General features: G+C 51.3%; 1 protein-coding gene across 1 annotated transcript; it reads right to left on the bottom strand.

The window, feature by feature from the left end:
- Positions 1-1963: 1963 nt before the first annotated feature.
- IP6K3 (inositol hexakisphosphate kinase 3) lies at positions 1964-25603 on the bottom strand. The gene is made up of 6 exons (XM_053603677.1): positions 25426-25603; positions 14543-14921; positions 8081-8285; positions 6724-6908; positions 5547-5722; positions 1964-3429 (listed from the first exon to the last, which is right to left on the bottom strand). The coding sequence occupies exons 2-6, from the start codon at positions 14739-14741 to the stop codon at positions 2962-2964; spliced, it is 1233 nt and encodes a 410-aa protein (XP_053459652.1). The 5' UTR covers positions 14742-14921; positions 25426-25603; the 3' UTR covers positions 1964-2961.
- Positions 25604-27819: the final 2216 nt, after the last annotated feature.

Genomic DNA, 27819 nt, shown 5'->3' with positions numbered 1-27819 from the left:
TTCATAAGGGAGTCTTAACTCTCTTGTTAAATTATGAGGTTATTAACAATAACAGCATGATCTTCACACTTTCTTTTGTCCTATATAGGCCCTATCACTGTGCTATATGTACCAGGAACTTGGTAAATATTTGGTAAGATGGACGGACAGAAGGCAGGCAGGCAGGCAGGCAGGCATGCAGACTAATGAAATCATAAACAATGAATGAGCTACTTGGCAAGATTTTTAAGTATCTCCACCATCTGGGTCCACTTCATTTCTTTTCATTTCTACTACTCCCAACCACAAAACCCCATTCTGAATGGGTTAGTCTGTCCCCAGACTCCTGAGCATGTGGGACTCTTCCTTCCCCCATCCCCTCCTCTGCCTTCTCCCCCTCCCTCACTGATCCCCCAGCTCCTCTCCACTCCTGTCACCCTTCAGGGCCCAGATGAAATCCCCCCTCCCAATAATTTCTGCAATGACTCTGCTCTCAGTAAACCTCTTCCAACTTTAAATCATAGTGTTAATCAACTGACCACACAGATTAATCCTCAGTATCACTGGGTACTGTCTCGTGTGGGGTTTTTGTTTGTTTGTTTGTTTGTTTGTTTCAGTTTCTGGCCAGGGCTGGGTTTGAACCTGCCACCTCTGGCATATGGGGCCGGCACCCTACTCCTTTGAGCCACAGGCACCGCCCTCTTGTGTGGGTTTTTGTCAGTTCATGTGTGTTATTCTTGTCTCTTTGATTAGAATCTAAGCTCCCCAAGAGCTGTATCTTCCACAGCCTGAGCAAAGAGATCAGCACAGAATCACTGTTCAGGGGACACCTGCCAACTGCCAGATTACTTAGGGCTCCCTCACTCCTTTTTCCATGTTCAAATAAACTCAAAAATTGGAGATGAGAAACATCACACCCCATCATTCTTTTCTTTCCATGCTTTTCTATTCTTCTCCCTGTTCCCAGATTTGGCTCCACTAGATGGGCTTCTTCATTTTCTGAATTCACTGGATTTCTGAATCTGCAGAGCCACCTACACGTTTCTAGACCACAATGACCCCTCTGAGTCTAGTAGTGCAGTAAGAATTTACTAAAACCCGTAGCCAATTTTGTCCCCCCTTTCTTTTTTACAACAAATTGTAATTTTGTCAGGGACATCTTCAGAAGGCTGGTGATTTAGAGAGGAGGAAGAAGTCCTCATACATGAAGAGTGCCATGGGGTGAAGGAATAGCCAAGAGAGGTGGCACCAGATAGGCGGGAATTAGGACCCAGGCCGTGGAGAACAGTGTAGCACAGTTAGTGTTGTGGGTATGCAAGCCCTAAGAGACTTGCATTCCAGCTGATCGTCTGGCAAGTCCCACAACTCCCAGGGCTGACAATGGTGGAGGAATGGGAAGCTAAGCCAGGGAGCTTTGGACTTGGATACCAGATTTTCAAGCAAGGAAGTAGCCCAGAAAAGGCAGCATTTAGGGCTCTGTTTTGTCCTTAGCAAATATGTAGCTTTTGGCTGACTCCCTTTTGCCCCCCACATGCTTTGACTCAACTCTCCTACCATGGGCACAAAGCATGCAAATTAATTACATCATTGCCTCAGCCAAACATAATTTGGGAAATTAACCTGCTTTGAAGTCTATGTAGTGTATTTCAAAATAAATAAAAGTTTTTTATTATCCAGGCCAGTTTTTCTTTCTTTTAGTGTGGACTTTGGAAAGTTGATGGTAATTATCCACGAGAGTCCAAAAATACTTAATTTTACATCGTATGAGGTTCAGATGAAAAGACCACTTACTTGTCAGGTCTGGTGCCTACCTTGCAGAACATGCAAATGTTTTATTAGCCACCATTTCCACCCGAGTTCCCTGAAGGATTGTAGGAAATTGGTGAACTGTTCTTGTTGTGTACTCTAGTCACTCATAAATTGGAACTGCTATACAGTGTGATCAGAATAAACAAATGGAAAGGGTAATAAGGCGCGCCAACAATCACTGGTGACCTCAGCAATTTTATTAACAAATTTATTTCCCTAATTGGGTAACGTATCTCAGTGCTTGACTCAAGGGCATTGTAATAGGTTTCCATACTGCAGAAGAAGGAATTAATTAGCACTGTTTGTTCTTGCTCCGTATTTACACTTGTCCACCAGTCTTGTAAACATAGCCCCTGGTTTCCTCAGTCCTCCAGCTTCTTCTGACTCCCCTCACCCACCCCAAGTATTTTTTATTTATAAATAAATAGAAAGCGGAGAGTGTAGTTTAACATCAGTGGCTCCTCCTCACATGCATCCCACCCCCACTGGAAGCTGCATTTCATGGTCAGAATGTGGCAGAATCATCACTATCAATAGGTATTCAGAAGTCTGTAAAGAGACCCTCATCTCCGTAGGCACACATGGAGGACCTGGGGTCTTGCTTCACCTGTGCTCACGCCTGGGCTTGTCCTTGTCCACTTAGAACCTGGGTACAGGAAGGTGAGATGGGGCAAATCTGTTCCACTTCATCCTGCCCCATTTAGAACTCCTCTTAGGAAGGTAAGAGGCTCTGTCTGCCCTTGGAGCAGGCAGCGCATACAAGGAGAAAAACCATGAACTTATGAACTCACTCTTCAAGGCTACTTCAAGTAAGGTTTTTTGCCTCACGGCTTGCAAAGAGTGCAGCATGACGACAAGAGAGCATTTTTAGAAGCAGATACTCAGAATCGCACTGCCATGCTGCCTGCAACTCATGCTGCCCCCTCCAGTGTACTCCAAACTGGTGCCACTTTATCCTCACTGTCCAATCTGCGAGGGTCAGCATTAGAGCAGGATGCCAGAGCTGATTTCTTTAACAGCTGTAATATAGCCAGCCTGCTATGTGTGGGATGGCTTTTGAGGGTAGATATGACTATTACAAAGACATACAAGAGTGTCTAGACTATCCTAGTTACCAATAGGTCCCTTTTTGAGATCCGTAGCCCAGAAAACTCCAGATAAGCCCAAGAAATTTCATTGTCCCTCGTGGATATCCTGCAGGATCCCGATGAGGTTTTCCAGGCCAAAAATGTAGCCAGGGTCTGGTCCATCATAGGTGGTGTGCTCATTCCAGGAGCCCTTGTATGTTGTGTGAGCAAAGTCAATCATGCGGATGTCCACCTTGGCGAGACCCCTGGGAGAGCTGCTGTGGGTCACCTGGGGAGCCTCCTGGAGATGCAGGCTGCCTGATGTTCTTTCTGCTGGCTCCTGCCCATCATAGATGATGAGGAGAGAGCTGGAGTAGAACCGGTATGAACTTTGGCTCCTAATGACGGAGAGGAGGGCCTGCAGCTGGCGCAGGATGGGCCCCAGGAGCTCCACGCGGAGGCGGGTTCCATCGTGCAGGAACTGATAGAGGGCTTGTCTGAACCCCTCCACTGAGAGTTTTCTTCCATAGTACTTATCTTTGCAGAGAAAGTGCTTCTTATCCGTTTGATAAACCTTATATTAAAAAGAAAAAAAGAGGAAAATATGAAAAATTGCAAACATAAAAAAGTTGCATCTGGTATGGTTGCAGCATCACAAGCTAGGATGACCCAGGAATGATGTCCAAGAAATGCAGTGCAGGGTGACTGACATGAGCAGGAGGCGACCCTCCGTCAAGCACCAGTGCAGCATTTACACTTTAAAATGCTTTCTGTGCAGATCTTAACAGTAATTCTAGGACTAAAGATCCTTCACCCTACAGAGGTGACCCTCCACCCACGAGGAAAATGTTTGAATCTCCTTTCTTGTGAATTTCCAATGTCAACCTCCTATTCATGATTTAAGCCCTGGCTTCTGGCCCTCTTCAACTCAAATATTGGCAACCCAAGCTAGAAAGCTTAAATAGGAATCTGAAATCACGGCCAATGGCCTTGGAAAGCCAATTAGATTATATTTTCCCAACAAAGTTTATAAAGTCCTTTCTCTGCAGATTCCAAGGATATAGTACTGGCTCTTGAGGTGGAGTGAGGTGAATTGTTTGAAGATAAAAATACAGACTATGTCCAGTGTGGACAGAGTAGCCAGTGCAGCTGAGGGGAGCCTAGGCAGAGGAGGGTGGTTCATAGCAGCTCTGTGGGGATGGTGGCTCCTCTCCTTGGCACTATCTCCCTCCCCTGCCCTATCATGTCTTGGCCACCAGAAGGGAGCAGATGGAAGAGAGATGCTGATGGGGGCATGGTGACAGCCACCCCCATTTCATTCAGATGGCACAGGCAGCAGCAAAAGCTGAACCAAGGCCAGTGGAGGCATGGCCAGAGGGGGACTTGGCACCCCTCTGCCTGGCACACCTGGAAGGGCTGCCCATACCTGGCCAAGACAGTTTCTGTGGTCTTTCCTGCCTTCAGAGTACATGATATGTTTACAGAAAACCAGTGTTGAAAAAAATCAGAAAGAAATGATAGACTTTGTGTTGCTTTGGGGGAACTGAAGATTGGCTGCTAAATTAGCCATCGTAAATACATGACAGGCATCACTTTCTAAATAAATCAGATCAATTTCAGAAGATTTGAGGTCCAGAGAGAGATTCCATTTACACCACAAATCATCATACTCTATTCTCTCGAGGACTGCATTCCAAGCTTTTCAAGGGACATCTGTGCAACAAATTTATAGACTTAACTTCCAGCTTCAAGGGGTGGCAGTTTCAATTAAGGAAAGCTATAACGTTTACCGTCAAAAAGGTGTCTGGTTTTGCTTTGAGTAGACAGACTATAAGAGGGAATGAGTGGAGAAAGTTTATTTCCTCCTGATTTCCTGCAGCCCCTGCCATAAACTATATCAGAGCAGCAAAAATGAGGTATGGAGTCTGATAAGAAAATAAGAAAGATAAGATTTTCTGATAAGAAAATATTCCTTTGCATGGATTAGCAGGTTATGATTTTCCCATTTCGTTAATTAAAACAGGTAACAAAAAGAAGCAGAAAAAGTGGATTAAGAAGAGGAAATGGGCTGGGTACAGTGGCTAATGCCTGTAATTCTAGCGGTTTGGGAGGCCAGGAGTTTGAGATAAGTTTCAACAACATAGCAAGACCCGAATTCTACAAAATATAAAAAATTAGCTGGGCATTTTGGTGTGCACCTTTAGTCCCAGCTACTTGGGAGGGTGAGGTGGGAGGATGGTTTGAGCCTAGGTTGCAGTGAGCTGTGATACACCACTGCACTCCTCTAGCCCAGGCAACAAAGCAAGACCCTATCTAAAAGCAAAAAGAGGAAATGAGAATTCCTAATGAGAATTCAAAGAGCAGACTGCCATACAGCATCTGAGGAGAGGATTCAGCTTTATCATTTAAGAGAATGAGGAGGCAGGAAGCCCAAATGCACCAAGGAACTCTTTCCCTTAGCCCTTCTCCAGCTCCTCCAGCACTCCCCTGAAGGGTGTTCTTGAAAGAACCCAGCATGCCATAGACCAAGAAAGGCACTTCTCTGCTGACAGACTGGTTCCTGGCTCCTCCTCTGTTGCCCACCCCCAAAGTGAAGGGCTCTTCAGGGACAGTGGCATCTGGGTGGGGGACCTCATGCCAAAGTGAACACACCAAGACATCGCCCCTATGGGGGAGCCCTCAGTGACCCACCTGCATGCCGCAGATGCGCACGCCCAGGCGGGCCGAGGTGCTTTGTGCACACTTCTTCATGTGGCGGGCCTTCTTCTCCTCGGACGCATCGTCCCCGTGCTGCCGGGTCCCCATCTTCAGGTCCAGGATACAGGGATGCGTGTACTGTGACACTACATTTTCCAGCAACAGGAATCCTAGTCACAGTGAGTCAAGAAAGCTGATAGCGCCTCTGGAAGCTGCCTGGAAATTCCCTATTCAGGGATCCTTCCTTCACTCCCATTCCTTTGTTACAGACAAGCTTGTCCTTGCTAGTAAGAATTCAAGGTATTAGCTTTGCAGGTTGCTTTAGTAAGTTCATTTATTTAGGGGGAGTTGATGAGTGTGTAAGTTTTTTCTTTTCCCATTTGCTCTGAGGTTGAAATTTAAATGCAGGCATGAAATCCCTGGCAGGCCAGGCTCAATTTACGTTTTATGGAAGAAAATCATAAGGCCAAACCTCCAGTCACTGAATGAACCAATACCTTTTGGGAGAAGTGGATTGATGTTAGCTTTGGAGATGAGTTGCAGGAATATTAATTTCAGCGGAGTAATTATCCTGCAAAAGCTTCTTAGGGATTAGGCTTGCAGATGTGTCTTAGTAAATACTGTGGAACCAGCCGCCCTATTGCAGAAAGGAGCACAGTGGCAAAGGGACATTTCAAACCTAAATTCGCTCCCTGCCAGCCTGTGGAGGAAGGGAGCCCGCTTCCTTTCAGAGTCCATGCCTAGGATACTTCCCCATGGAAGTGGCCTCTGAGAGGAATTTGGCAGGACAGATGGGAGGTTGGGGCTGGGGACCCATCTAGGCCTCGGAGCCCCCTGCTGCTCCCACCTAACATGGCATAATCATACCTGTCTGACAACAGCGACCCTCGTCCCACCCCCTCCTTATTGCCCAGGTGGCAGGGTCACTGTGTTTGGTTTATCCTCAGTCTGACTTCCCCAAGCTCTCTGAGTTTTCTTTTGGTGGGATCTGATTTCTTCTCAGTCCCAGGTTTGAGGGCTGTTTCATATATGTCTGGCCCTCCCTGCCCACCCCTCCTTGGCTGTGTGCCTATCTGTTTCCCCCTCCCACTCCTACCCCACCGCCCCCATGTCTCTCTGTCTCTGTCCTCGCCTTGGGACTACACGTGTTGGGGAGGGTGGGCAAGGATACGGTGCCGCTTGTTTTCGGGGAACTCGGAGCACAGGCGGGTCAGGTGGGCCTGGTGGCAGTGCAGGCCCCATGGGTTAAAGCTCTTCTTCTCCACCTGGTTCCCGTTAACGTCTTCTTCCACCAGCAAGGAGACTTGAGTGTTGAGGTGGGACTGGGGCCTCAGGAGTGCCTTCGCTGGGCTGCGGCTGGCGGGAGCACACGACCATCAGGGAGTGAGGGCCGCAGGTCTGTGAAAGGTGCCTGTGGCTGTGGCTGACTAGGGCTCTCTGGGATGGGCTCTGACAGGGCTGTCCCCAGCTGCTCCCCTGGCAGCTCTCACTAGGGTGCTAGAAGACAGTGCAGGTCCTGAAGTGCCCTCCCTCTCCAACTCCAGTCCCTGGGATCAGATCACACCACATTGTTGCCCTTTCAGGGTTCTCTAAACCCCAAAATAACTCATTAGAATGTGTCACCCCATCAGAGGGCTGAGGTGATTTCAATTCACTTGTGAGTGATCTGGATTATTAGTCATCTTCCTGTTGAGGTGACATGGAATGGCAGAGCAACCCCATTCACAATCACAAGGCTGGCTGAGACTCTGATACTCTGGCAGGTTGCTACCTCCTCGAGACCTCAAAATGCCACAGGGAGTGGGGTGAGGGTGGGCTGGGAAACCCTGATACACCCCCTTTCTCCTGCCCTCTGCATCATCTTGGCTTCCCGATCTGTGAAATGGAGATAATGTGCCCTGCTTCCTGATGCTGAGCCAAGAGGCTTAATTAGATCCACCGCACTCCTTAGGGAGGGGAGATATTTTCATTGTATTACCTCCCTTTTGTTTTCCTTAAATGTTTTGAGAATCTCCAGGGACCTTTTTCATCCAACAATGGTCAGATGACATTGTCAGAGGTTTGGAGCCCTCTCCAAGGACCTCAGGGATGCTATGAGCTGCACGGACTTCCCTCTCTCCTCATCATGCCCCAACTGTTAAGGAAAGAGATGTTTTGTGAGAGCAATTAGCCACACTATTCCTTTATATAAGCTATTCTAGGGTTTCTGCTCTGCACACTTCTCCCTCAGAGACACTTGATGGTCTCAGTGAAACAGGTATTTAATTAAACGAATATGTACCAAATATCTACTCTGTATAGAGCTCTGCTTGTGCATCAGCTTCTGAGATAAAATGCACCGTAATCCTGTCTCTAGAAGTGGCATAAAAGGAAATCCCTTCCTTTCTTTGGTCACACTGGTTATTCTAGACAGAGCCTTCCTCTGAATTTCTCATTTTCTCCGCACCAGCCCTAATGGGGAGGGTTGGCCTGGGGCATGGGTGGGAGCAGTGCTGGGTGTTTCTGTCATTCTGCATGGTAGCCCTCACCTCTCCTTGGGTGAGCATGCCAGCTGGGTGAGGACGCAGGCGCTGCCACTGCCACTGCCACTGGTGGTCTGCTGGAGTGTCTGCCAGATGGCCACTGCTGCCGACTCCGCGGAGACCTTGAAGGGCTCCTGATTCTCCTTCAGTGGGTTGGCAACCAGGCTGAGATGTCCCTGGCTGTCTTTCCAGAGGTGCACTGTGACAGTGCCTGCAGAACATACAGGGAAGGGAAGAGAAACCAAGTGAGATGGGCCTCTACGTGGACACATGCCAGTGGGTGACAGCCTTGGGAATTCAGTTGAATGGCATGGGTCAACCTCTCCCTCCCCTAACTCCTCATTCAATAAAGATCTATGGAACTGGCCTGGTTTTGCCTACACTCGATCCTGTTCCAGAATGAGCCTAGAGCCCGGAGCCTGCAGAAAATAGCCTTGGGCTATCTCAGCACATCCTCTGCTTTATCCCACTTCTCTGCTTCTTCAGGCTTGAAGCAAAGCCAGACCTGCACATGTTGTTCTTGAATTCCAGTTCATGCCTTCCCAGTCACGCCACAGCCACCCCAACTGTGCCCAACCTGGGGGGCATCAGAGCTGATCCTCCCACCTGGGAGTGGCAGTGAGGGAAGTTGGGGCCCATCCCACTTCTCCGCCCTTACCCTCTGCCTCCTCCCCACCCTTCCTTTCCCTTCCCTTTATCTCTATTTGACCAGTCTGTTTCAGGAAGCCTCCCTCAGAGGCATTCTAGGGCAGGACTCTGCGTTGCCCCTTCCTTCGCCCTCCCCCATCTCTGCCTTTCACCCTGGTGCTCATCCTCGTCCTCTGGTCAGATATATGGGCACATGAAGGTCACTCGTTGGAACGTGGTTCTTTGGCAAAACAGGAGACTTGTGAGATTTCTCCAACTATGGTACCTCCTATGATTGGTGTTTGTAATCAAGGCACAAAACTCAACTGGTTCTGACTTTCAGAGGCTACTAGGAAACCCTTTAACGAGAGTGTGAATGGGTGTTCTCCTCCTCTTCCAAAACAATGGCCAGGCTGGGTAATTAGCGGTGGCCCATTAACTCTATGGTCACCCTTTAGATTCCTGCTAGGGTGGCAGAGCCTAAGCCTTTCTTCACTGGGTGTGGCATCCGGATGGTGCCCAGCCTCCCTAGCTCCGTGGTGGTGGCCCAAGAGATGGCCACATGGGTGATTTTTTTTTTTTATTAATTTCAAAAAGTTTGTTTTAATTATGAATTGTACTGCATTTCTGTAGATAATGGTCATTCTAAAACAACACATCAACAGACATGACCAATCTGTAAACACACATGGGTGATTTTTGTTCATGCCTCCTCCCCTGGTCCCCCCCGCCCACGCATTAATCCACTGTCACCCTGCTCTGCCCCACTTTGTGCCTGAAGGTCTGGCCTGTGGAGTATCCCAACGGGCTCCTTGCCCTGTAGCTTCCCAGTGGCTTCAGCCAGTGGGGCGGGGTGGGACAGGAGCTGGAGAGTGGAAGAAGAAAGGCCTGGCTCTGCCCCGTTTCACGCAGGCTGGCCTGCAGCCATATCTGCCGTGTTCCTCTATGGCCTCCATGCTTGCCAGTGACGCCACCGCCTCAGCTTGGCCCTCATGGCCTGGGGTGGTCACAGCTCTCCAGTGTTACTAGTCCCTGGCACCCTCAGCTCTGGTTGTTCCCTGAATCCTGCCTGCACTTCTGCAGATAGTTCCTCTTAAGATTCTCTTCATTAACCCCCTCGAGCATACCATCTGTCCTCTGCAGGGGCCTTGACTGACGAGGGTGGGCTGCACGTGTTTATGCCCTCCACGGTACGTATTTCCTCCCCTAGCCACGTGGTCACCTTCTCAGAGTAAGTGGTAATTTCCACTGGGCAGGCTGTAAAGGCAGCTATCTCCCTGCCTGCGTCCCCTCCTGGGCTGGTCGGGTAGACACTCATTTTCAGGGCTGCTCTATGGTTCAGCAAGTTAACCTCAAGAGTCATCTGTGCCTAGCTCAGCGGTCTCCCTGGGCCAGTCCTGTCATCTCAGATTCCCAGTGTCCTAATTCTACTGCCTGAGAGTGACATTCAGTTCTCACCAGCTCCTAAAAAAACTCCACTTTTCCTCACCCCATCCCACACTCCTGTGTCCTCTGAAGCAATCATGATGGTAATGATAACATTGTACCCAAACCTGGCATTTAACCATTTCGCTGGCACCAGCATTCATTCATCCCTAGGCCAAGCCCACTGTAGCTGTCCCTCTGGAGAACAGGGTCTGACAGCAGGTGGGGGAAGGAATTACTGTGGCCTCCACACTCGCTGGTGATACCAGCCCCTCAGCTTGGCCCTCATGGCCTGGGATGGTCACAGCTCTCCAGTGCCCTAGCCCTTGTCTTCCCACCACTGTGTGGGGCACTATGCTGGCAGCATGCTGCTTTTCCTTGCTCCAAGTCACAGTGCACCTGTAAGACCACTGACGGTAGGCTCTGGGGCTCAGGGAGATGGAATAACCTGCCCAAGCAAGGTCACAGGTTAGAACAGGGTGGAGCTCTGAGAGGCCATCCCAGATGTGGGTATGGAAGGAGGGACAAGGTGTTACACACAGCCGGGGACTGTCTCTGGAGGGTCCGGTATCACACAGTGTTTACCCCATGTATCCATGAGTTACGCTCCTGCTGTGTTCCCAGTCACATTTGCTTTGCTCATTCTGTCTGTGGGAGAAAACAGAGAGGCCATGATCCTCACTCAGGAGGGGCCATCAGCACTGAGGGCCCCAGGACATGGGGTTTCCATCTCTGGCCCTGTGTCCTTGGGGAAGGAATGTCATGGTGTTGTTCTAGGGAGGAGAACTGGCCTTCCTGAAATCAACACCAGGCCCCATAGCCCATCTGTCCTCATGAGAGAACAGGCGAGAACTGGCTGGCCACCCTTTTGGTCCCTAGGGAGCTCAGGGGATCCCAACTGCTGGGGAACGCAGAAAGGTGTGCTGGCCAGGGCAAGGCCTTCTCGGGTCTCGTGAAGTTAGAGCTACCATCTAGCAGCTGCTGTCCTTTCTGCTTGTGAGGCTATGATGGCAGGCCTGCCAGAAACCACAGGCCTGGAAGCTCTGGGCCCAGGAGGCCCCCAGAAGGACAAGAATCGTGACTTCCACCTACTCTCCAGACTCCAGCTCTTGTCTGAGCTCATCAGTTCTGAGCATCTGAGTGAATGGAGGAGAGCAGAGGTGCAAATAACCCAAAACCAATAAAATCCAAAGTCATTTCCATTTCTCATATTGTCAGAGCTACATGGCCAGCCTCTGCGTCCCTGTCTCTCTCTCTATTTCTTTGCGCACCTCTGACGGCTGTGTCATTCTCCAGCCCTGTCTCTCTTTCCCTCCTTCTCTATCTCTTACACCCTCTGTCCCCAAAGCTCAGCCCAACTCTTCCCTCCAAAACCTGGCACCCACGAGATAGGGCCCAGAGCAGATAGCCCCCTTTCAAACAGTCTCGGGTTGCTGCCCCTGACAGCATGTCAGTAGAATCCAGACTCCTTGAATTGTTCTTTGAATCAAGAGCCATATGAGCTCCAGCCTGGCCTCCTGCTTGCCCTATGTGTCCATGGGATTAGATGTTGGAGGGCCTGCCCTGTGTAGGAGAGTGCAAGGCCCAGCTAGAGTCCCCCTCTGGCTGCTCTCTGGCCCTGCCCATGTATCTCAACCAGAGGCCGTGCCAGCTGGGCAGACAGAGTGCTTACTGCCACAATTGGCATGCCCAGAGCATCTGAGCAATTTGGTTTGGCTTCCTGAACCTCAGTGAATGTTCTATCATGTATTTATTTTTAAGCTTATGAGAGCATTAACTCACCAGTGTCTGTAATATGAATCGGCTCAACCGTTAACCAACTGGACCTAAGAGTATGTCCTCATTTGCCCACAGCTGATGGGCAGACTGGGAGGCAGAGGGATGAAGCCCCTAGGTGCTGTTGTGCCTAAGGAGACCAGCAAAAGTCAAGGCTTTGCTTCTGGCACAAGGAGGCTGCCCTTGGAATGACATCCCTTCCCAACATTCTCCCTGACACCATCATGGTAGAGGGCAGTGAGAAGGAAGAGGGTGTGTTCAGTGGCAGGCAGTGGCTTCTTCAGAAGTGGCTCCTCTCTTGGCGGGGCTGTTCCTAGCAGGGAGAAAAATGGAGACTCCTGTGGCAGCCTTGTGGGATTTGAGTCCCCCCGACCCAAGGTCACTAGCTGCATGATCCTAAGCAAGTCATGTCCCCTTCCTCTTTGGGCTAGATGACCCCCTGAGCACTGATGGCCTGAGTCTGCCCCTTCAGGAACAGTGTAGCTTGGGGGAGCAGGCCTGTGTGGCCAGAGCCCACACTTGGGAGCTTCCAGTCCTGGCTCTGCCTCTCACTGCTGTGTGGCCTCAGGCAAGCCAGGTAACCTCTCTGTACCTCAGTTTCTTCATCTATGACACAGGAATAATAAAGGCAGCTACCTCAGCATGTTGTAAAGATTATGAGAATGAGTACATGGAAGCCACTTAGGGTCCATGGCAGGCACAGAGCACACACCCAGGGTTAGCTGATGCTACTTTCCAATTGGACGAACAGGCAGCCTGAACAACCTGAGGTCCTTCCCATCTACAACTTGACCTCAGCCTCGTGTCTTCCTGCCTCTGCCCAGGGATCTGAGAACATGAGAATCCTGGTTTGAGCTTTTTGCTGGTGTCCCCTTAAGTGTGTATATTTTGTTAGCTGGTACCTGGACAGTGGCACTGTGTGAGCTGTGTTCCGATCAGAGTGAGTCAGCGTTTCTACTTCTTCAAAGGTTCATGTGGGATGTTGTCCAGCCACTCCAGGGAGTGTGGGTGGTCTCAACCAAGGAGTGTCACCTGACCCAGGTACTTCCCCAGTTTAGAAACACTGGCTCCTGTGTGCCTCCCCAGAGGCAGATGATGAAGCTGATGATACACTTAGCTATGACACCTTGGCTCCAATTAATTTGCTGAGTTAGCAGAGCCCTAAGCAGGGGTGACAGTGAGATGTGACTCCTACCCTTGTCAGAGGCTTGGCCAAGCACAGACAGGAGCAGAGGAGGGGACCAAGGTGGGCTCCTAAGAACCGGGCTAGTCTCTTTCCCTTTCCTGCTTTGCCCTCACTGCCCTGGCAGTCTGCTCAGCTCCAGAGCCACGTGGCACAAGCGTGAAATGCTGCTGGCAGAGGGCTCCCACGCACTATCCTGACATCCTTTTGCTGGGCTGAGTTCAGTTGTGAAGGGACAGTCATTTAATTCCAGTGGGTCCTCTGACAAGATGGGCAGTGACCCACAACCAGCCAGGCGACCAGCCTGAGGCCCCAGGGGAGAGGCCTGCACAGGTGGTTCCTGGCCTATCCTCCCCTGTCTCTCAGTGTGTGATGATGATCAGCTTGTCTGCGGCTCTCAGGAGGTCTTTCGAGCTGGCCTGACGTCCAAGCATTTGTGAAACAGTGCTCAGAAGCAGGGCCCAGAGTTCAAGGCCTGGCTCCCCCACCAGTGGTTCTCAGCCTGGACCTGGTTAAATACAGATTCCTGCTCTTGTACCAGGGCTCCAGAGCTCCTGACTTCCAGGTCTGGAATGGGGCCTGGGAGTCTGCCCATGGGCATGTGCACCCTCCCTCCTTGATTCTGATAAAGTTGGTTGACCCTGATCATACTTTGAGAATCACCAGTATAGATAAGTCTCCTCCTGCCCAGTTATCGTGATCACTGAAACATAAGTAGGTATTTAACTGACTTATTGGGATGTTATTACCTTCTCTGCAGATGAGAGAGCAGAGCTTGCAGTGGTGAAATCCTAACTCTTCTACAGAGGCCTTTTCTCTGAGTGCTCACTCCACCAAAAGTGGGTGTGGACAAAACAGCCAGCCCTAGGCCACTTGGCCGCTGGCAGCTGCTCCCTTTGGGGCTTCCCCTCCCCACATACCACCTTATACTCAGATCCAGAACCGCACACTGCCCTGGTGCAGAAGTTTCCCCAGCTACACCCATGCGGCAGCCCATTGCCCTGGCTTTGCCTCTTCCTGGATGAAGGTGGGAATTCTAGTTTCTTAAAAAAAGCTGTGTCCCAACTTCTCCATGCCCTGTCCCAGGCCCCGAGCTCCTGCTTCTTGCCTGGGCCTCAAAAGTGAGATTTAAGGAGTCTGTCCTGTGTTTCTAGTCATGACACCCTCAAGGCACAGCCCAGATTGCCACCTCAGGGCCATGTGGGACCAGGATATTGTTTTATTTCATTCTCAGTTCCTCGAAGACTGATGTCTAGAGCCAACGTGCAGGGAGGCTGAATGGCATCACACTCTAGACCTGGAGGCATGAAGAGTTTAAAGAAACTAGGCCAGCTCTGTGGAGAGGGGCACGTATCTATGACAACCCTGCTGCACACCCACCAGGACGTGGACTGCATGCGGACCGGCCTGGGCCCAGTGTGGCAGCACCCAGCTGTGGCCTGGCTACCCAATCTCACCTTTGTACTGTGGGGTGAAGCGCTTCATAGCCAGCGGCAGGGATTCGTAGAACCTCTGCTCTCGGGAGACGAGGGGCTTGCACACGGTGTGCTCGTCGTACCTCATCACGCTCATGTGTCCCCCGACCTGGTGCAGGAAGGGCTCCAGCTGCACACCCACCCTAGGGTCCCTGGAGTCTGTGCTGTTCTGTACAACCATGATTCCACACAGGGAGCAGGTCACCCAGGAAATCTGTGTGAGGAGGGCGTGTGGTAGAAGCTAGCAGCAGCAGCTCCTAGACAGAATCTGAGCTGTCAGTGGTCCTCAAGTTTCTCTTTCTTGGCCTTTATTGCTGTCATGGCACAGTTGCCTTCCTGGGTGTGGATTCTCAGGGGGGCCCTGGAAAGCAGAGGAGGAAGGTGGAAATGATGAGGAAGTGGGAGGTGGTGTGCAGGGGGGTAGCGCTCAGAAGGGCCCACATGGACTCCAGCCTGCACCCAGAGCAGGCTCCTCTCTGGGAGCTTAAGCAAGACTATAAATATGCATCGGTCACTTCTGGAATAATTTGTTACCAGAAACTGGTAACAGTGGTTGCCTCCATGCAGCAGGGGTGCACAGGAGACTTTAAATATCATTTTGTATCTTTTAAATTTAAATGTTAAAACATTTTTAAAGGGGCGGTGCCTGTGGCTCAACGGAGTAGGGTGCTGGCCCCATGTGCTGGAGGTGGCGGGTTCAAACCCAGCCCCAGCCAAAAACTGCAAAAAAAACAAAACATTTTTAAAAAGTCAAACAGCATAACTGCAAAATTCCAGAGGGTAGAGACTGTCTTAACTTCTCTTGTCATGTTGCCTTCTTTCCTTTGGGAACTTTTTTTTTTTTTTTTTTGGAGACAGAGTCTCACTTTGTTGCCCTCGGTAGAGTGCTGTGGTGTCACAGCTCACAGCCTCCAGCCCCTGGGCTTAGGCAATTCTCTTGCCTCAGCCTCCCAAGTAGCTAGGACTACAGGTTCCTGCCACAATGCCCAACTATTTTTTGTTGCACTTTGGCGGGGGCCAGGTTCAAACCCGCCACCCTCAGTATATGGGGCCAGCACCCTACCCACTGAACCACAGGCACCGCCCTTCCTTTGGAAACATTGATCCCAGGCTCAACAAGAAGCGGGCAGAGCCCCTGCTGTTGGGTGCTCACTGTCTCGCCGGGGCTCGCAGGGGTGCAGGATGCTTTATTATTGTATAGTATAGCTACACACCAGCAATTTGCATCATGGCTCCACCACATAATTGCTGTGTGATTTTCGACAAGTTACTGAGGCCTTCTCTGGGCCTCAGTTTCCCCATCTGTAGAAGAGGATAATAATGATACCTCATGGAGTTAGGCACAGAATTGAGATAAGGCCCATGGAAAGGTTAGCCCAGTGTCCAGAGCAAAGTGCTCAGTAACTGTGGTCTGCTGTTATTATTTCTAGCATTATTACCATAGTGGTCCTATTTCCCTAACAGCTCTGGGTTATAGGAAAGGCAGGTCACTTTGCAAATGAGGGAACTGAGGCTTCATTAACCCTCTGATGCCTTGTCCGGGAGCAGAGCAGGAAGTATACCCAGGGTCTCCTCTTCTCTGGGGCTGGTACCCTCCACCCCGTGCCCCTCTGTATAGGGTCGGCTTGTGGATCTCAGGCAAATGCTGGAACTCTGGGCTGGAAACTCACAGCCCCTAATGGCATCCTGACTTTGTCTCAGAAGAGTGCCAAGGAGACACTCTGAGGGGAGGCTGTCCTTGCTGTATTTGTCCTGAGAGGACATTCCCACAGCAGTGCCCGTCATCACTGAGTTATTAATACTCTTTCCCTCTGCTGGACTCCTGGTCACGGATGTGACAGGGCTGGGCAATGCTGGGCATGATTAACCCTCTAATTGACCTTCAGTCCAGGCTGCGGGCATGGCTGGCCAGATCCATGCACGGTGGTGCCAATCAATTTGTTCAGGCCCTTGGCTCAGAGAGGCTCCTGCCAGCAGCCCAGGCCTCCTGTTCACCATGGCCTTGAATGCCTCAGCCTCATCTGTTCACTCCCCAAAAAGCACCTCTCTTGCATCAGCTTTTTGGCCTGCAGGACAGGCAAAAACCTCCCTTAGGAAGGAGATGGAATGAGGGTTATGGCTGGGGCATGCGTATCTCCTTGCAGGATGGAAAGTGAGGCTTCTGAGGCCAACTGCAAGGCTGGAGGGTGACTGGGCAGATTGGGGTTGCTGGGGTGAGGGGTTGGGTTAGGAGGACTTAGGCCTGATGGTGAAGGGGCTGGCCTGAGACTGCAGCCAGCTCTAAGGCAGCGCAGAAGTGAGCCCCACCTGGGAGCCTGTTCCAGGATCTGAGAAAAGAAGCTGGAGGGAGGCATCTAAACTTGGAGGGAAATCAGCCCATAGATGAGCTGATACCCTCAGTTTGATAACCCTTTTGTTTTGGGAAAAGGTATCCCAATTGCTTGGCAAACCCAATTGTACATGCAAATTTAGAGAAGGCAAGAAGGAAGAGGGCAGAGAAGATCAAGGCAGCTGACCCCTGTCATCTCTCTGGGTTACTTGCATGCCAGCCTTTACAATTGACCTGTCCCCAGGCAGAGGCACTTCTGGTAACCAGAGGGACAGCTACTCTGCAAAATTCACTTATAGCAACTCCCGGAAGGAGGCTTGGCTTCCTTTTTCACACTTGTCTCCCTAGGACCTGGCCAGCACTAATGAGGCCTGGCCTTGCCAATGCCAGATTAGTTCTGCCAGCACATCCCAGCAGGGTTGCATGCTACTCACCAGCAATCCAATGCCCTCCCCCTTCCCCAACCCGTCTCTCCAAGGAGCTCCAAGGATGCGGACAGTGGCGGCATGGTGAGGAGATAATGGCAATAGGTGGTAGCACACACAGCATTTGTCGTATGCCAAGCCCTGCTCTAGGTGCTTTGTATGGAATAAGCCATTTACGCCGTACAAATACCCTATGAGATAGTGTTATCAGCCTCATTCGACAGATGAGGAAACTGAAGCACAGAGAGGTTAAATAACTTCCCTATACGTACTTAGCTAGTGAGGGGAAGAGAGGGATTTGAACCCAGGCATGATAGCCCCAGACTATGCTCACCTGCCATGTTGTGGGGAGGCCAAAGATTATTTTTTATCTATTTTATTTTATTTATGTTTGACATAGGGTCTAATTCTGTTGCCCTGGGTGGAGTGCAGTGTTATCATTATAGCGCACTGCAACCTCCAACTCCTGGGATCAAGGGCTTTCTGGAGGCCTGGCACTATCATTCCCAGCACTAAATTGGTTTTTGTTGCAACCTTGTGATGTTTTCCCACCTCTGAAGTCAGATGTTCTTGGGATCACTGGCTGCTTCTTCTCACAGAGCACGAAGTAAGCCAGGAACACCCCTGAGCCTCCAGAACAGCCCTGACACAGTGATAGAGACTCTCCTGCACTGGCCTGTGGTGGGTTAGCAGTGACTGAGTGCTGGGTAGCCAGCCTTTACTTTCAAAAAAAAAGGCAGACATGACAGCTGGGGAAACTGAGGCCCTTTCTCAAGGGTCACCTGGAAGTGTAGATTAGGGGACATCAGAGAGCCTCCTAATTCTGTGCTGGGTGACCTGCAGTTCTGACACAGGTTGGTGTAAAGGGGCAGGAGAGGTGGCTTTAGCCCCTCGAGTGCCGGCTGGAGCAGGGCAGGGTGGGCTTTGCCACTGTGTGGAGGAGGTGATCTGTGGCTTCCCCTGGGCACTGATGCTGACCTCAGATTCCAAAGGAAGATTGAGGTTTTCCGTCTGTCTCTCCCTCCAGCTCTGTGGGAGGGAGCCAGGGAAGACTCCCATTCTTCCCATTCCTCCTGTGCCTGGGTGTGAAAAGTCGGAGCCCGGGGTGAACTCCAGGCATTCCCACCACCTTGCTAAGGCCTTCAGGACGAGCTGGGCAACTGCTGAGTCTTGGTTTGCTGCCCACTGCCATAGCTTTGTCACGATGCACAGGACTCCTTTGTTGAGTTCTCTTTATGAGCAGTTCCTCTACCTGGGGTTGGTCACTGCATGGATTACTCTCAGAACTGACTCCCGTTGTCAGCCTGGGTGCTGGGAAGGCCAGTGAGGTGCCCGCCTAAGATCAGGGCTCCTGCCCCGCTAACACACTGCTGAATGCCCTCGTCTCCATTAAGTGCTTTGAAGGAGGACAAATGTCCCTCTCTCCAGCCCATGCCTCTTCCCACAGCTGCACAGCCCAGGCCCTTGCCTCTAGCACTCTTCCCTAGGGCTCGAGGGAGGAAGGGGAGGAGGAAAGAAGAGAGGGAGAGAAGGGGGTGAGGCACCCCTAGCTGGAAGAGCTTAGCTTGAAAGCTGCGCACCCTACTCTGCCAGGAAGTGGACAGATGGCCCCAGGTCCCTGTGTTCTCCTGCCCTGTCTTTGGGTCATGTCCTGAATAAAATAACTCTGGGCCTCACTCCAGGAGACTCCAGGGCTAATTTCTGCTGATGGGGCATGGCCATGGGCTGGTTGTTAAATGAGGCCCTGGGCTGTCTGTGTCAGTACAAACCCTGCTCTGCAGCCCCCCAGGGCCTGAGTGACAGCCTGCCTGCTGCTGGACTGCCAGACATTCCCTAGTCTGAAAGGAAGGTCACCGACAGCAGGGCCTTGAGTATAGTTGGCTTCAGAGTGGGGACAGATGAAAATACCAGTGATTCTAAGACCCGAAGACCTCATCGATGCCAGACACAATGACAGATGCCACCTATCAAGCTGAGGTGGATGAGGGCATCATAACTTGTCACCAGCAGTCGGCACATTTTACTTGCAGAGAGCCTTTGCACGTGTAACCTCTATCCACATGCTAAATCTGAATTCATTAAAAATTACAGAAGCTGCATCTCTTTTAGAACTTGCCACTCCCATTTTAGGGAACATGGGAGACAAAACCACAAATCAAACTTGTAAGGGTTCAAATCTGGAATAAATTAGTCACGGATTCTATATTAGAAAAGCCTGTCAGCTTCTTGTATCTGGAAATAAACCGGCTGACTGTGGCCATTGTCAGGGCTGTTCACAGATATTCTGGGTTTCCCGGTAGGGATGTGGTATGATTGCAGCTTACCTTCAGGTGAGTGGCCACGTGATTTTTTTGGTCAGCACAATGTGGAGGGCAGTGGCATGTGCTGCTTCTGTGGAAAGCATTAAGAGCAGTTCCTTACATTCTCTTCCCTGGCCATGGTGATCTTAGAAGAGGTGGGGTCCCTGACAGCCTGGGTCCCTGAGTGATTGAACATCTGGATATATAGCATGGCAGAGAAATCAATCCTTACTCTATTTAGGCACTGAGATTTGAGGGTGGCTTGTTATACAGCACAATCACAGCTGAGTTCGTCCTGCCTGAACAGCGCTCACAGCCAGATGCCCAGTGTGGAGCTCTTATGTTGAAAGCAACTTCACTTGAGCCAGGCACTCAAATATTTCATTGCACAAATGTATCCTATATAATAGCCACTCCTATTAAGCATCAACTCTGGACCACACTGGCTTTATAATCATACCTCTGTTTTTCAAGATTATTTTCAGATGGAGATACTGAGAGTAAGAAAAGTTGCAAAGCTTTCCTGAATCCAGAGCTAGTGAGCTCCAGTGCTGGGATTTACCTGGATTTTATACTAAAGTCCATGCCCATTCTGCCCATGTGCAGCCCCCTTGGATGAGGAGTGGCTGCGACCTGGGAGTCCTGAGACCTGGGTCATGCTCTTAGGGCCAGGGTCCTGTCCTGGGCCCTCTCTATGCCTATGCCTCAGCAACCTGCATCAGGATGGGAGCCTGGCAGGAGCTGCACCTGGCGGGGCAGTGACAGCCCCATGCCCTGGGGCAGCATGCTGCGGTGCCAGCGTTCCCCAAGGTGCTTGGCTGTGCAGATTTACACCGCCCTGCCTGTCAAGACCTTATCCAGATCCACACCACCACAAGCATTATCTGTAGAACAGAGAGGATGATAATTTCTCACATGTATGTAAATATGTTGGTAGTTATCAAAATATAAATTCATTTAAAGGCATTATTGAATTCCTAGTAGTTTTTGTCATCATCTGTTTACTCATTCAACAGAAGTATAATGAGTATTGCATGGGGCCTGGTAGGGAAAAATGATGTGGAAAAGTGAGTCCTAGTTGCAAAGGTTAGGAGGTACTGCTCTAGCTGAGATAGAGGTGGCCTGAGAGGTGCAGAAAAGGTCCAGGAGGAAGGAGAGCCTTGGGGAGCTTGGGGAGGGCCTGCTTTGAGGTGTATGTGTACAGGAGCAGTAGGGGAGGGCAAGGACAGGGCAGGAGGTGGTGATGGGAAGGGAGAGTTGTGTGGAGGAGGACATAGGGGTGCTGTGCAGCCCTGCCCAGTGTCACCAGCTGCGTGGTGCTTTAGCACAGGGGTGCTGACAGCAGAGAGGGCCAGAGAGGGGCCTCAGCCTCTCCAGGCAGAGAAGATGCTGGCCTGGGCCCCAGCTCTGCCTAGGTACAAGGTGGTCCCTTGAGATTACCAAGGTGCTGGAGCCCTCGGGACTGCACCCTAATAAATCTTAGGTAGTGGGGAGAGGACGTTCTGGGGAGAAGATAATTAAGAAACAGCTTGTAGCAAAAGAAGACTGAAATATTAAATGCAGCAGGCTGCACAATTCAAAAACAGCATGGCTTATGGCCTGCCCTCTCGCCTCTGAAGCTCTAACATATATTTCACAGGCCTCTAGGAGCCAGAGGTTTTGTACAAGTACCATTCAATGTCTTTGCAGTGCCCAAGGGAGCATTTTTTAATCTATTAGAGATGAGAGGACCTGAAAACCATTTAAAACTGCTTAGGTAGTAATGGGCAGGAGAAATGTGGAGTTTCTCACATGGCTGAGGGCCGTGCATCATCTGGGGCCATCCAGGCTGGGAAGCCACAAGCCTATTTTCCAGGGGGGGAAACATGGAGCTTAAAATCTATTCTAAAAATGACTCAAGGGCTGTAGGATGGTGCGCTCTCTGTGAGGCTCTCTGGCTCACTGGGATCAATACTGAATTCTGGAAGACTTCGCACATCACTGTCCTAGCCGTAGCTCAAATATATGGCTTTGGAGAGCATCTGTTTCCCAGGGAAGGCTTGATTTCCAGAACCAGAGAGCAATACTTCATATTCCCTAGTCACAGAAACTTATTTCGGGGCTGATTTTATCCTTTGAGAGGGGATTTTTTTCCCCTTCTTTTTTCTTAACATTTAAAATCTCCCAACATTTCTCCAGCTTGAGGACCAAATGTGATTTTAATACAGCGATTATTAGTTTAGAAGCCCTTCAGCCACTGACAAATGTACTTAGCAGCACCAGCAATGTTCTGATTTTGCTGTCAGGCAGGAGAAACACGGGAGGAAGATGACTCAAGAAGCTGCTCTACGGGAGGGCTCTCTGGGGTGGGGAGAGGCTGCAAAGGCTTCCCCTTCCCGTCCCCAATAGACCCTGACTCTGGCCAGCACAGCAGGGCCTCAGGCCTGGTCACGGGCTGCTCCAGCTGCCCCTCCCAGGCATGCTTTGCTCCTTCGACATTGTCTCTTGAAGAAACTGCACACAGGATCTTAGATATTGCTAAACAGCCAGACCTACCTACATGTTTCCCAACTCCTGACACCCCGCCCCTCACCTGCTGCCTTTCTCCAAGCAGTGCCATCAACCACCCATCTTGTGCAAGAGGCCTGTGAGCCAGAGACTAAGGTATTGCCAGTGGTTAGCGGGGAAATTTTATGGTTGCAAGAGGGAACAACTTTTTACAGTCAAAGCACAATAATGGGGTGGAGCCTGTGTGTATGTTTGTGTGTTGGTGTGTGAATGAGGGTGCCTGTGTGGGTGCGTGGTATGATCCTTCTCACTGCACAGCTGCCTCGGTCCATTTTGAGGCGTGCACCTCTCCGGGGAGAGCGCAAACAAGGCCTTTGCCCGGCAGAGGGCAGCAGCACACACATTGGGGCCAGTGATGCCACAGAGAGACAAACTGGAAACTAAAGTCAGCACCCACCCCTCACCCAGCAACTAGGCGACACATTCCCAGAACCGGTGTGGATCTGCTGAGCATTTGCCCAGACAGGTCCCCAGAGAGCCTAGATGGCAGCTGAAGTTCTCCTGCCTCTGCCAGGAAAGTGGTTTTGAAAAGCCTGCATCGTCAAAGTTGGACTTTCCCCACCACATTCCCTTTCCTCTTGAGCCTCCCACTCCCTCTTAGCCTGGGTCAGGGGCTGAGGAAGAGGTGGGGGCAGTGCCTGAGAGCACATCTGAGCAGGGCAGAACTTGGTCTCAACCTCCACAACACCAGTCCCTCCCACCCAGCCCTGAGACACCCTGACCCCTCACCCTTTTCAGCTGTCAGCTGGGTGTCCCAGCTCCTGGGCAAGGAGGAGTAACTACTATGAGGCAAAGCCCAGTGGACAGGGCAACGACCCCCAGAGCCCTTTCCAGCAGTCCCCCCACTCCTGCTCCCAATTTTCACCTTCCCCAGCCTGGAGGCTTTCCTTCCCCAAGTGGCCCAGTGCTCATAAAGTTTATTGCTGTTCCCTGTGGCTGTGGTGAACAAGATAGCAACTATATGGGTTTCCACCTGGGAAAGATTGATTCCGTGCCCTGCTCAGAGCAGGAGAGGAGGGGATTTTACTAGCCACGAGTGGGCCCAGCCTGGCCTACAGCATCCTAGGGGGGCCTGGGGTGCACCAGGGTGAAACGACTAGGAGGCCACTAGAGGCCACAGGCCCTTGGTGGAAGAGCAGTTTTCCAGTCCTCTAGGAAAGAACAGTAGGGTAAGGATTCAGAGAAGGGCACCGAGGGGCCAGGAGACCTGGTTCCAGACCCCCTGCCCCTTCCTCTCTGGCCTCATTTCCCTGTCTGCACTGAGCACTGTCTGACCAAGTCTTGTCCTTACCAGCCTAGGGTACAAGTGGCTCTTCAGTTCGGCAAGTCAATATGTGGGGTAGGGGGGTCGGCAGAGATTCTTCCCGATTGAAAGGGATTTAAGAGATATGGTGACCAAATGCATCGTTTTATTGAGACAGTCTCACTCTGTTGCCCAGGCTGGAGTGCCGTGGTATCAGCCTAGCTCACAACAACCTTCAACTCCTGGGTTCAAGTGATCCTCCTGCCTCAGCCTCCTGAGTAGCTGCGACTACAGGCGTCCACTACGACGCCTGGCTAATTTTTCTATTTTTAGTAGAGATGGGGTCTCACTTTGCTCAGGCTGGTCTTGATCCTCCTGCCTCAGCCTGCCAGAGTGTTGGGATTACAGGTGTGAGCCTCTGAGCCCTGCCTCCAATGCATCTTGATTAGATCCTGGTCTAACAAAGCATTAGAAGACATTCAGGGACAATTGGGAAAGTGAGGACACAGACTACTGCAGGGAGTTGTTCCTTTGTTAGCAGGGTAGTGGTGTTGGGGTTGGTAAGAACCTACTGAGTTGTGACAGGAGAAAGGGGATACTGTGATGTCCGTAAATGACTTCAAAATACTTGAGCCTTAGCGTACTTAATGAAGCAAATACGGCAAAACTCCAACAACCATTGAAATCCAGGTGCAGGATATGCAAGTGTTCATGGTATTATTATTGGTATTATTATTATCATGGTATTATTCCCTCTCTTTTTCCTTGTATGCTTGAAGTTTTTCATAATAAAAAGGTTAAAAAATTAACCAGTACTGGATGGAGTTGAAACACATTCTTCTCAGTAAAGTATCATAAGAATGGAAAAACAAATATCCGATGTACTCAATGCTAATATGAAGCCCGTAGATGATCCAATGCATGCCCAAATAGGAGAAAAATTCATTTCAATTCAAGTTTGGGGGAGGGGTAGTGAAGGAGGGGGAAGGGTTGGGGTGCTCTCACTGAATGGGCACGGGTGGCGGGGTGGCACACCTTTTGTGTGTGGGACAGAACCACAAGAAGAACTCTATCTAACAAAATCAAATATTTTGACCTAGTTGCTTGTACCCTCATATTAACCTGAAATACATTTATATAAAAAAATAAAATAAACCAGTAGATTTTAAAAAGCATAAAGGTCTGTGTCCCACTCTACGGGATCTGAATCTCTGGGGAAGGGGCCTGGCAGGGATGGTTTTAAGGTACCCAGGAATCCTGAGGACCACGGGGCAGGCTCAGATCTCGGCTTCACTGGGGGGCCTAGAAGAGCCATGGGGAAGTGGGGCCACCAAGACTGCCATTGCTCAGGGCAGCAGGGGCCACCACCTGGTGGTGACACACCTCTGATACCCATGGCTCCCCCCTATCCTGTGGTCTACCCTGACCATCCTGCCCCAAGCCCCAGACCTCAGGCCACTGAATAGGTGCTGACGTCATCCATCTGGGAGTAGGGTGTCCTATCCTGCTGGCAGAGGACATGCCGTTCCTGGGGCCCCAGGGGTGGTGCCTGCGTTTCTTGGACACTTGCCTCTGTAAAGGGTTAACCCGGTCTGGAGTGGGAATTGTTGGCTCCAACTCCCCAGCACCTGCCCCCAATCCCCAGATTCATCTTTAGTCCCAGGCTTCCTTGTCTATGAAAAGGACAAAGGTAGAGGATTTGGGGACACCCTATGAAGCAGAGGGTTGGAATTACCCTCGGAGAAGGTGAGAGATGGAAGAGAAGCAAATGCTGGAACTCCCATTCTGCTAAACTGTCCCAACACCGCACCATAGCTCCACCATACACACGGATGTACAGCCCCACATGGGGTCCCCAGCACCTCCATAGGGTGGGCTCCAAGCCAGCCCTGGACAGAGGTGAGCCTTGCGGTATGAACAGACCCTGTGGCCATGAGACCCTCTCTCCCCTCACTCAGGCACCATCAGGGGCTCAGCAAGCCCATCCCTGCCCTTCCCTCCAGTCCCCAGGCAGCACTCACCAGGGCCTCCTTCTGGGGGGTCTTCAGGAGTGTGTAGAAGGGAGGGGTCCAGCAGAAAGGGATCTAATCTCTCAGCACCCACCGGCTATAGCGTCAGGCAGAGGCCTGTCCCAGAGTGGTGCGCTGTCTACCAGAGCCCTGGGTGTGGAGGTCTGCTCAGGAGGGCGGGGCTGCCAGTGGCCTGGGGAGGGAAAGGTCATCTGACCCTCTGGGGAAGGACTGGCAGGGGCTGATATATCAGGATCATCAGCTGTCAGCTGGATGTTCTGCTGCATGTTCTGCTGCTCTGGGGCAGGGCCAGAGGGGAAGAGGAGGAAAGAGAAGGGGGGAGCAGTGGGAAGAGCCATCTGAAGGCAGGGAGAGTCTGCCCTGGGTATCAAGAGCCAATTGCCCCAAGGCCCCTGAATATTTTTGATCCAAAGAAAAAGGGGTAAGTCTAGGGTGGGGGTCATGATCTTCCCTCCGTTTGTCTCCCTAATGCTCGCCATCCCCAAAAATCTGACTGCAATTTGCCCCAAGCTGTGGCTGTGGGATGTGCAGTCAGTCAACAGTCAGTCAGACTGAGGGCAGTCAGTCCATCCACAAGCATTTCTGAGGCCCTTGTGTGTGCCAGACCCTCTGCTAGGGCTGACCAGGAACCCCCTGGACAAGTGCCTGTTATCAGGAACTTAGAGCTGGGGACTCAGCAAGTCAGAGGGCAGTTCTGGTATAAGTGTTTGGTGGGGGAAGAACATAGTACGGAAGAGAGGTCCCCCATCCACCGGCAGGCAGGTGGGAGAGCAGGAAGGGTGTCTGGGAAGAAGTGACTGAGACCTGAAAGGAGAGTTAGGGTCACCTAGGTGAGCTGGAGAGAAGAGGCCCAGAGGCGGCTCAGGGCTGGAAGTGCAGTGGTGGGGAGTGGTGAGGAGAGGGGTGGGTGGGGAGGGGACAATCCTGTATCCCTAACTTTGCAGGGGAGCTAAAGTGCTGTATGGCCAGACTTCTGTCAGGTTTGTGTTTGGAACTCTCAAAGGCAGACAGACAGGGCTGTCCTCCAGTGGGTCCTGGCCTGGTGGGGAGGGGCGAGTTCCTAAGAATCGAGGAGTCAGGCTGGACAAATCTGGTGGCTGTGGACACGGCTGGTTGAGGGAAAGGAGCATTCCTCAAGGGACAGGCTGCAGGTCCGAGTGACCATGGACTTCTGGCCCAAGTTCCCCGATGCAATGGGTACCTTCCCCGCCCTCCCTGGGCTTCTCCTATCCATGTAACGGACTTCTCAGCCTGCCCCCTCAGGCCCCATTTGCCGCTGGTCTGGCGCAGTCTCTCCCTGACTCATCCTCCAGGATTTCGTTCTCCACCTCCTGGCCCCCAGACCTGTTGGTGCAGCACTGAGGCAGGACTAGAACCCAGGCATCCTAGTTCTTGTGCTCCAGCATGGTCCACTTGGTGCCCTCCATGCCCACCCAGGACCTGGCATGGCAGGAGCCCTCAGCAGATGTGTTAGCAGCAGAGAAGCATGGCAGAGGGTTGCCCTGGCTATGGCTTGCAGCTTCCCTGTCTCAGGGCAGCACCCCACAGGCATGGCAGGAGTTCCTGGAGTGCCCTAAAGCCTGGTTTAGAGTGGGGTGTGGATCCCATGTATGCCCCAACCCCTTACTCCAAGCCCGGAGTGACTTATCACATTTCGCCAATGAAGGCCTCCCGTGTGCACAAGCCCTGCCCAGCCTGGTGCTAGACTCCAGTTACCGCCCAGAGGAGGGTGTGCCCTCCTTTCCCCTCAGGCCTCCCCCACCTCTCCTCTGCCCATCTGCTGGACTCAGCCATCTGGTCTGGGAACCCTGGAACCACCATGGGGCTAAGCCAAGAGAACCTCAGGGGTCAAGAGGGGGAGGGGCTTCCTGCCTGAGAAGCCAGCCAGCAAGTGGACTGAATCAGGTCTCCTGGAGGCCAATTTGCATTCCACTACTCGCTCTCTGCTTCTGTCTCATTGTTGTATAGAGTAACACTCATACTGACTTCTTATGCATTTACTTATTTAACAATATTTTTGAGCCTAATCTGTGACCTGAAACCTACAGCAGTAAATAAAACACACGGGCCCTGCTGCCTGGAGCTTTCCGTTATGTAATCAAATAGAGCACGGGGTTTCTGTTTCCTGACTGCAGCCAAGTTCTCTTGCTGATCATTTTTCCAAAGCTGACTTCACTTCCAAGAAGCCTGCTGCTCTGCTTTTTTCCATAGCCACGTCTGGGGCCCACGTTTGCCTATCTGACAGCTCCCCAACCACCCTGTTTCTCCTGTTCCAGGTAATCAGCAGAAAGTGCCTACTGTTTGAGGACTCTCTCTTGAGGCACAGGAGTGGGCTAGACCTGCCCTGCTTGGCTCCCCCTTGGTCTCTCCTGCCCTAGCCTGGAT

The sequence above is a fragment of the Nycticebus coucang genome, chromosome 9 (assembly GCF_027406575.1).
Source record: "Nycticebus coucang isolate mNycCou1 chromosome 9, mNycCou1.pri, whole genome shotgun sequence".
Lineage (NCBI taxonomy): Eukaryota > Metazoa > Chordata > Mammalia > Primates > Lorisidae > Nycticebus > Nycticebus coucang.
This window is presented reverse-complemented; position numbering and strand designations above follow the sequence as displayed.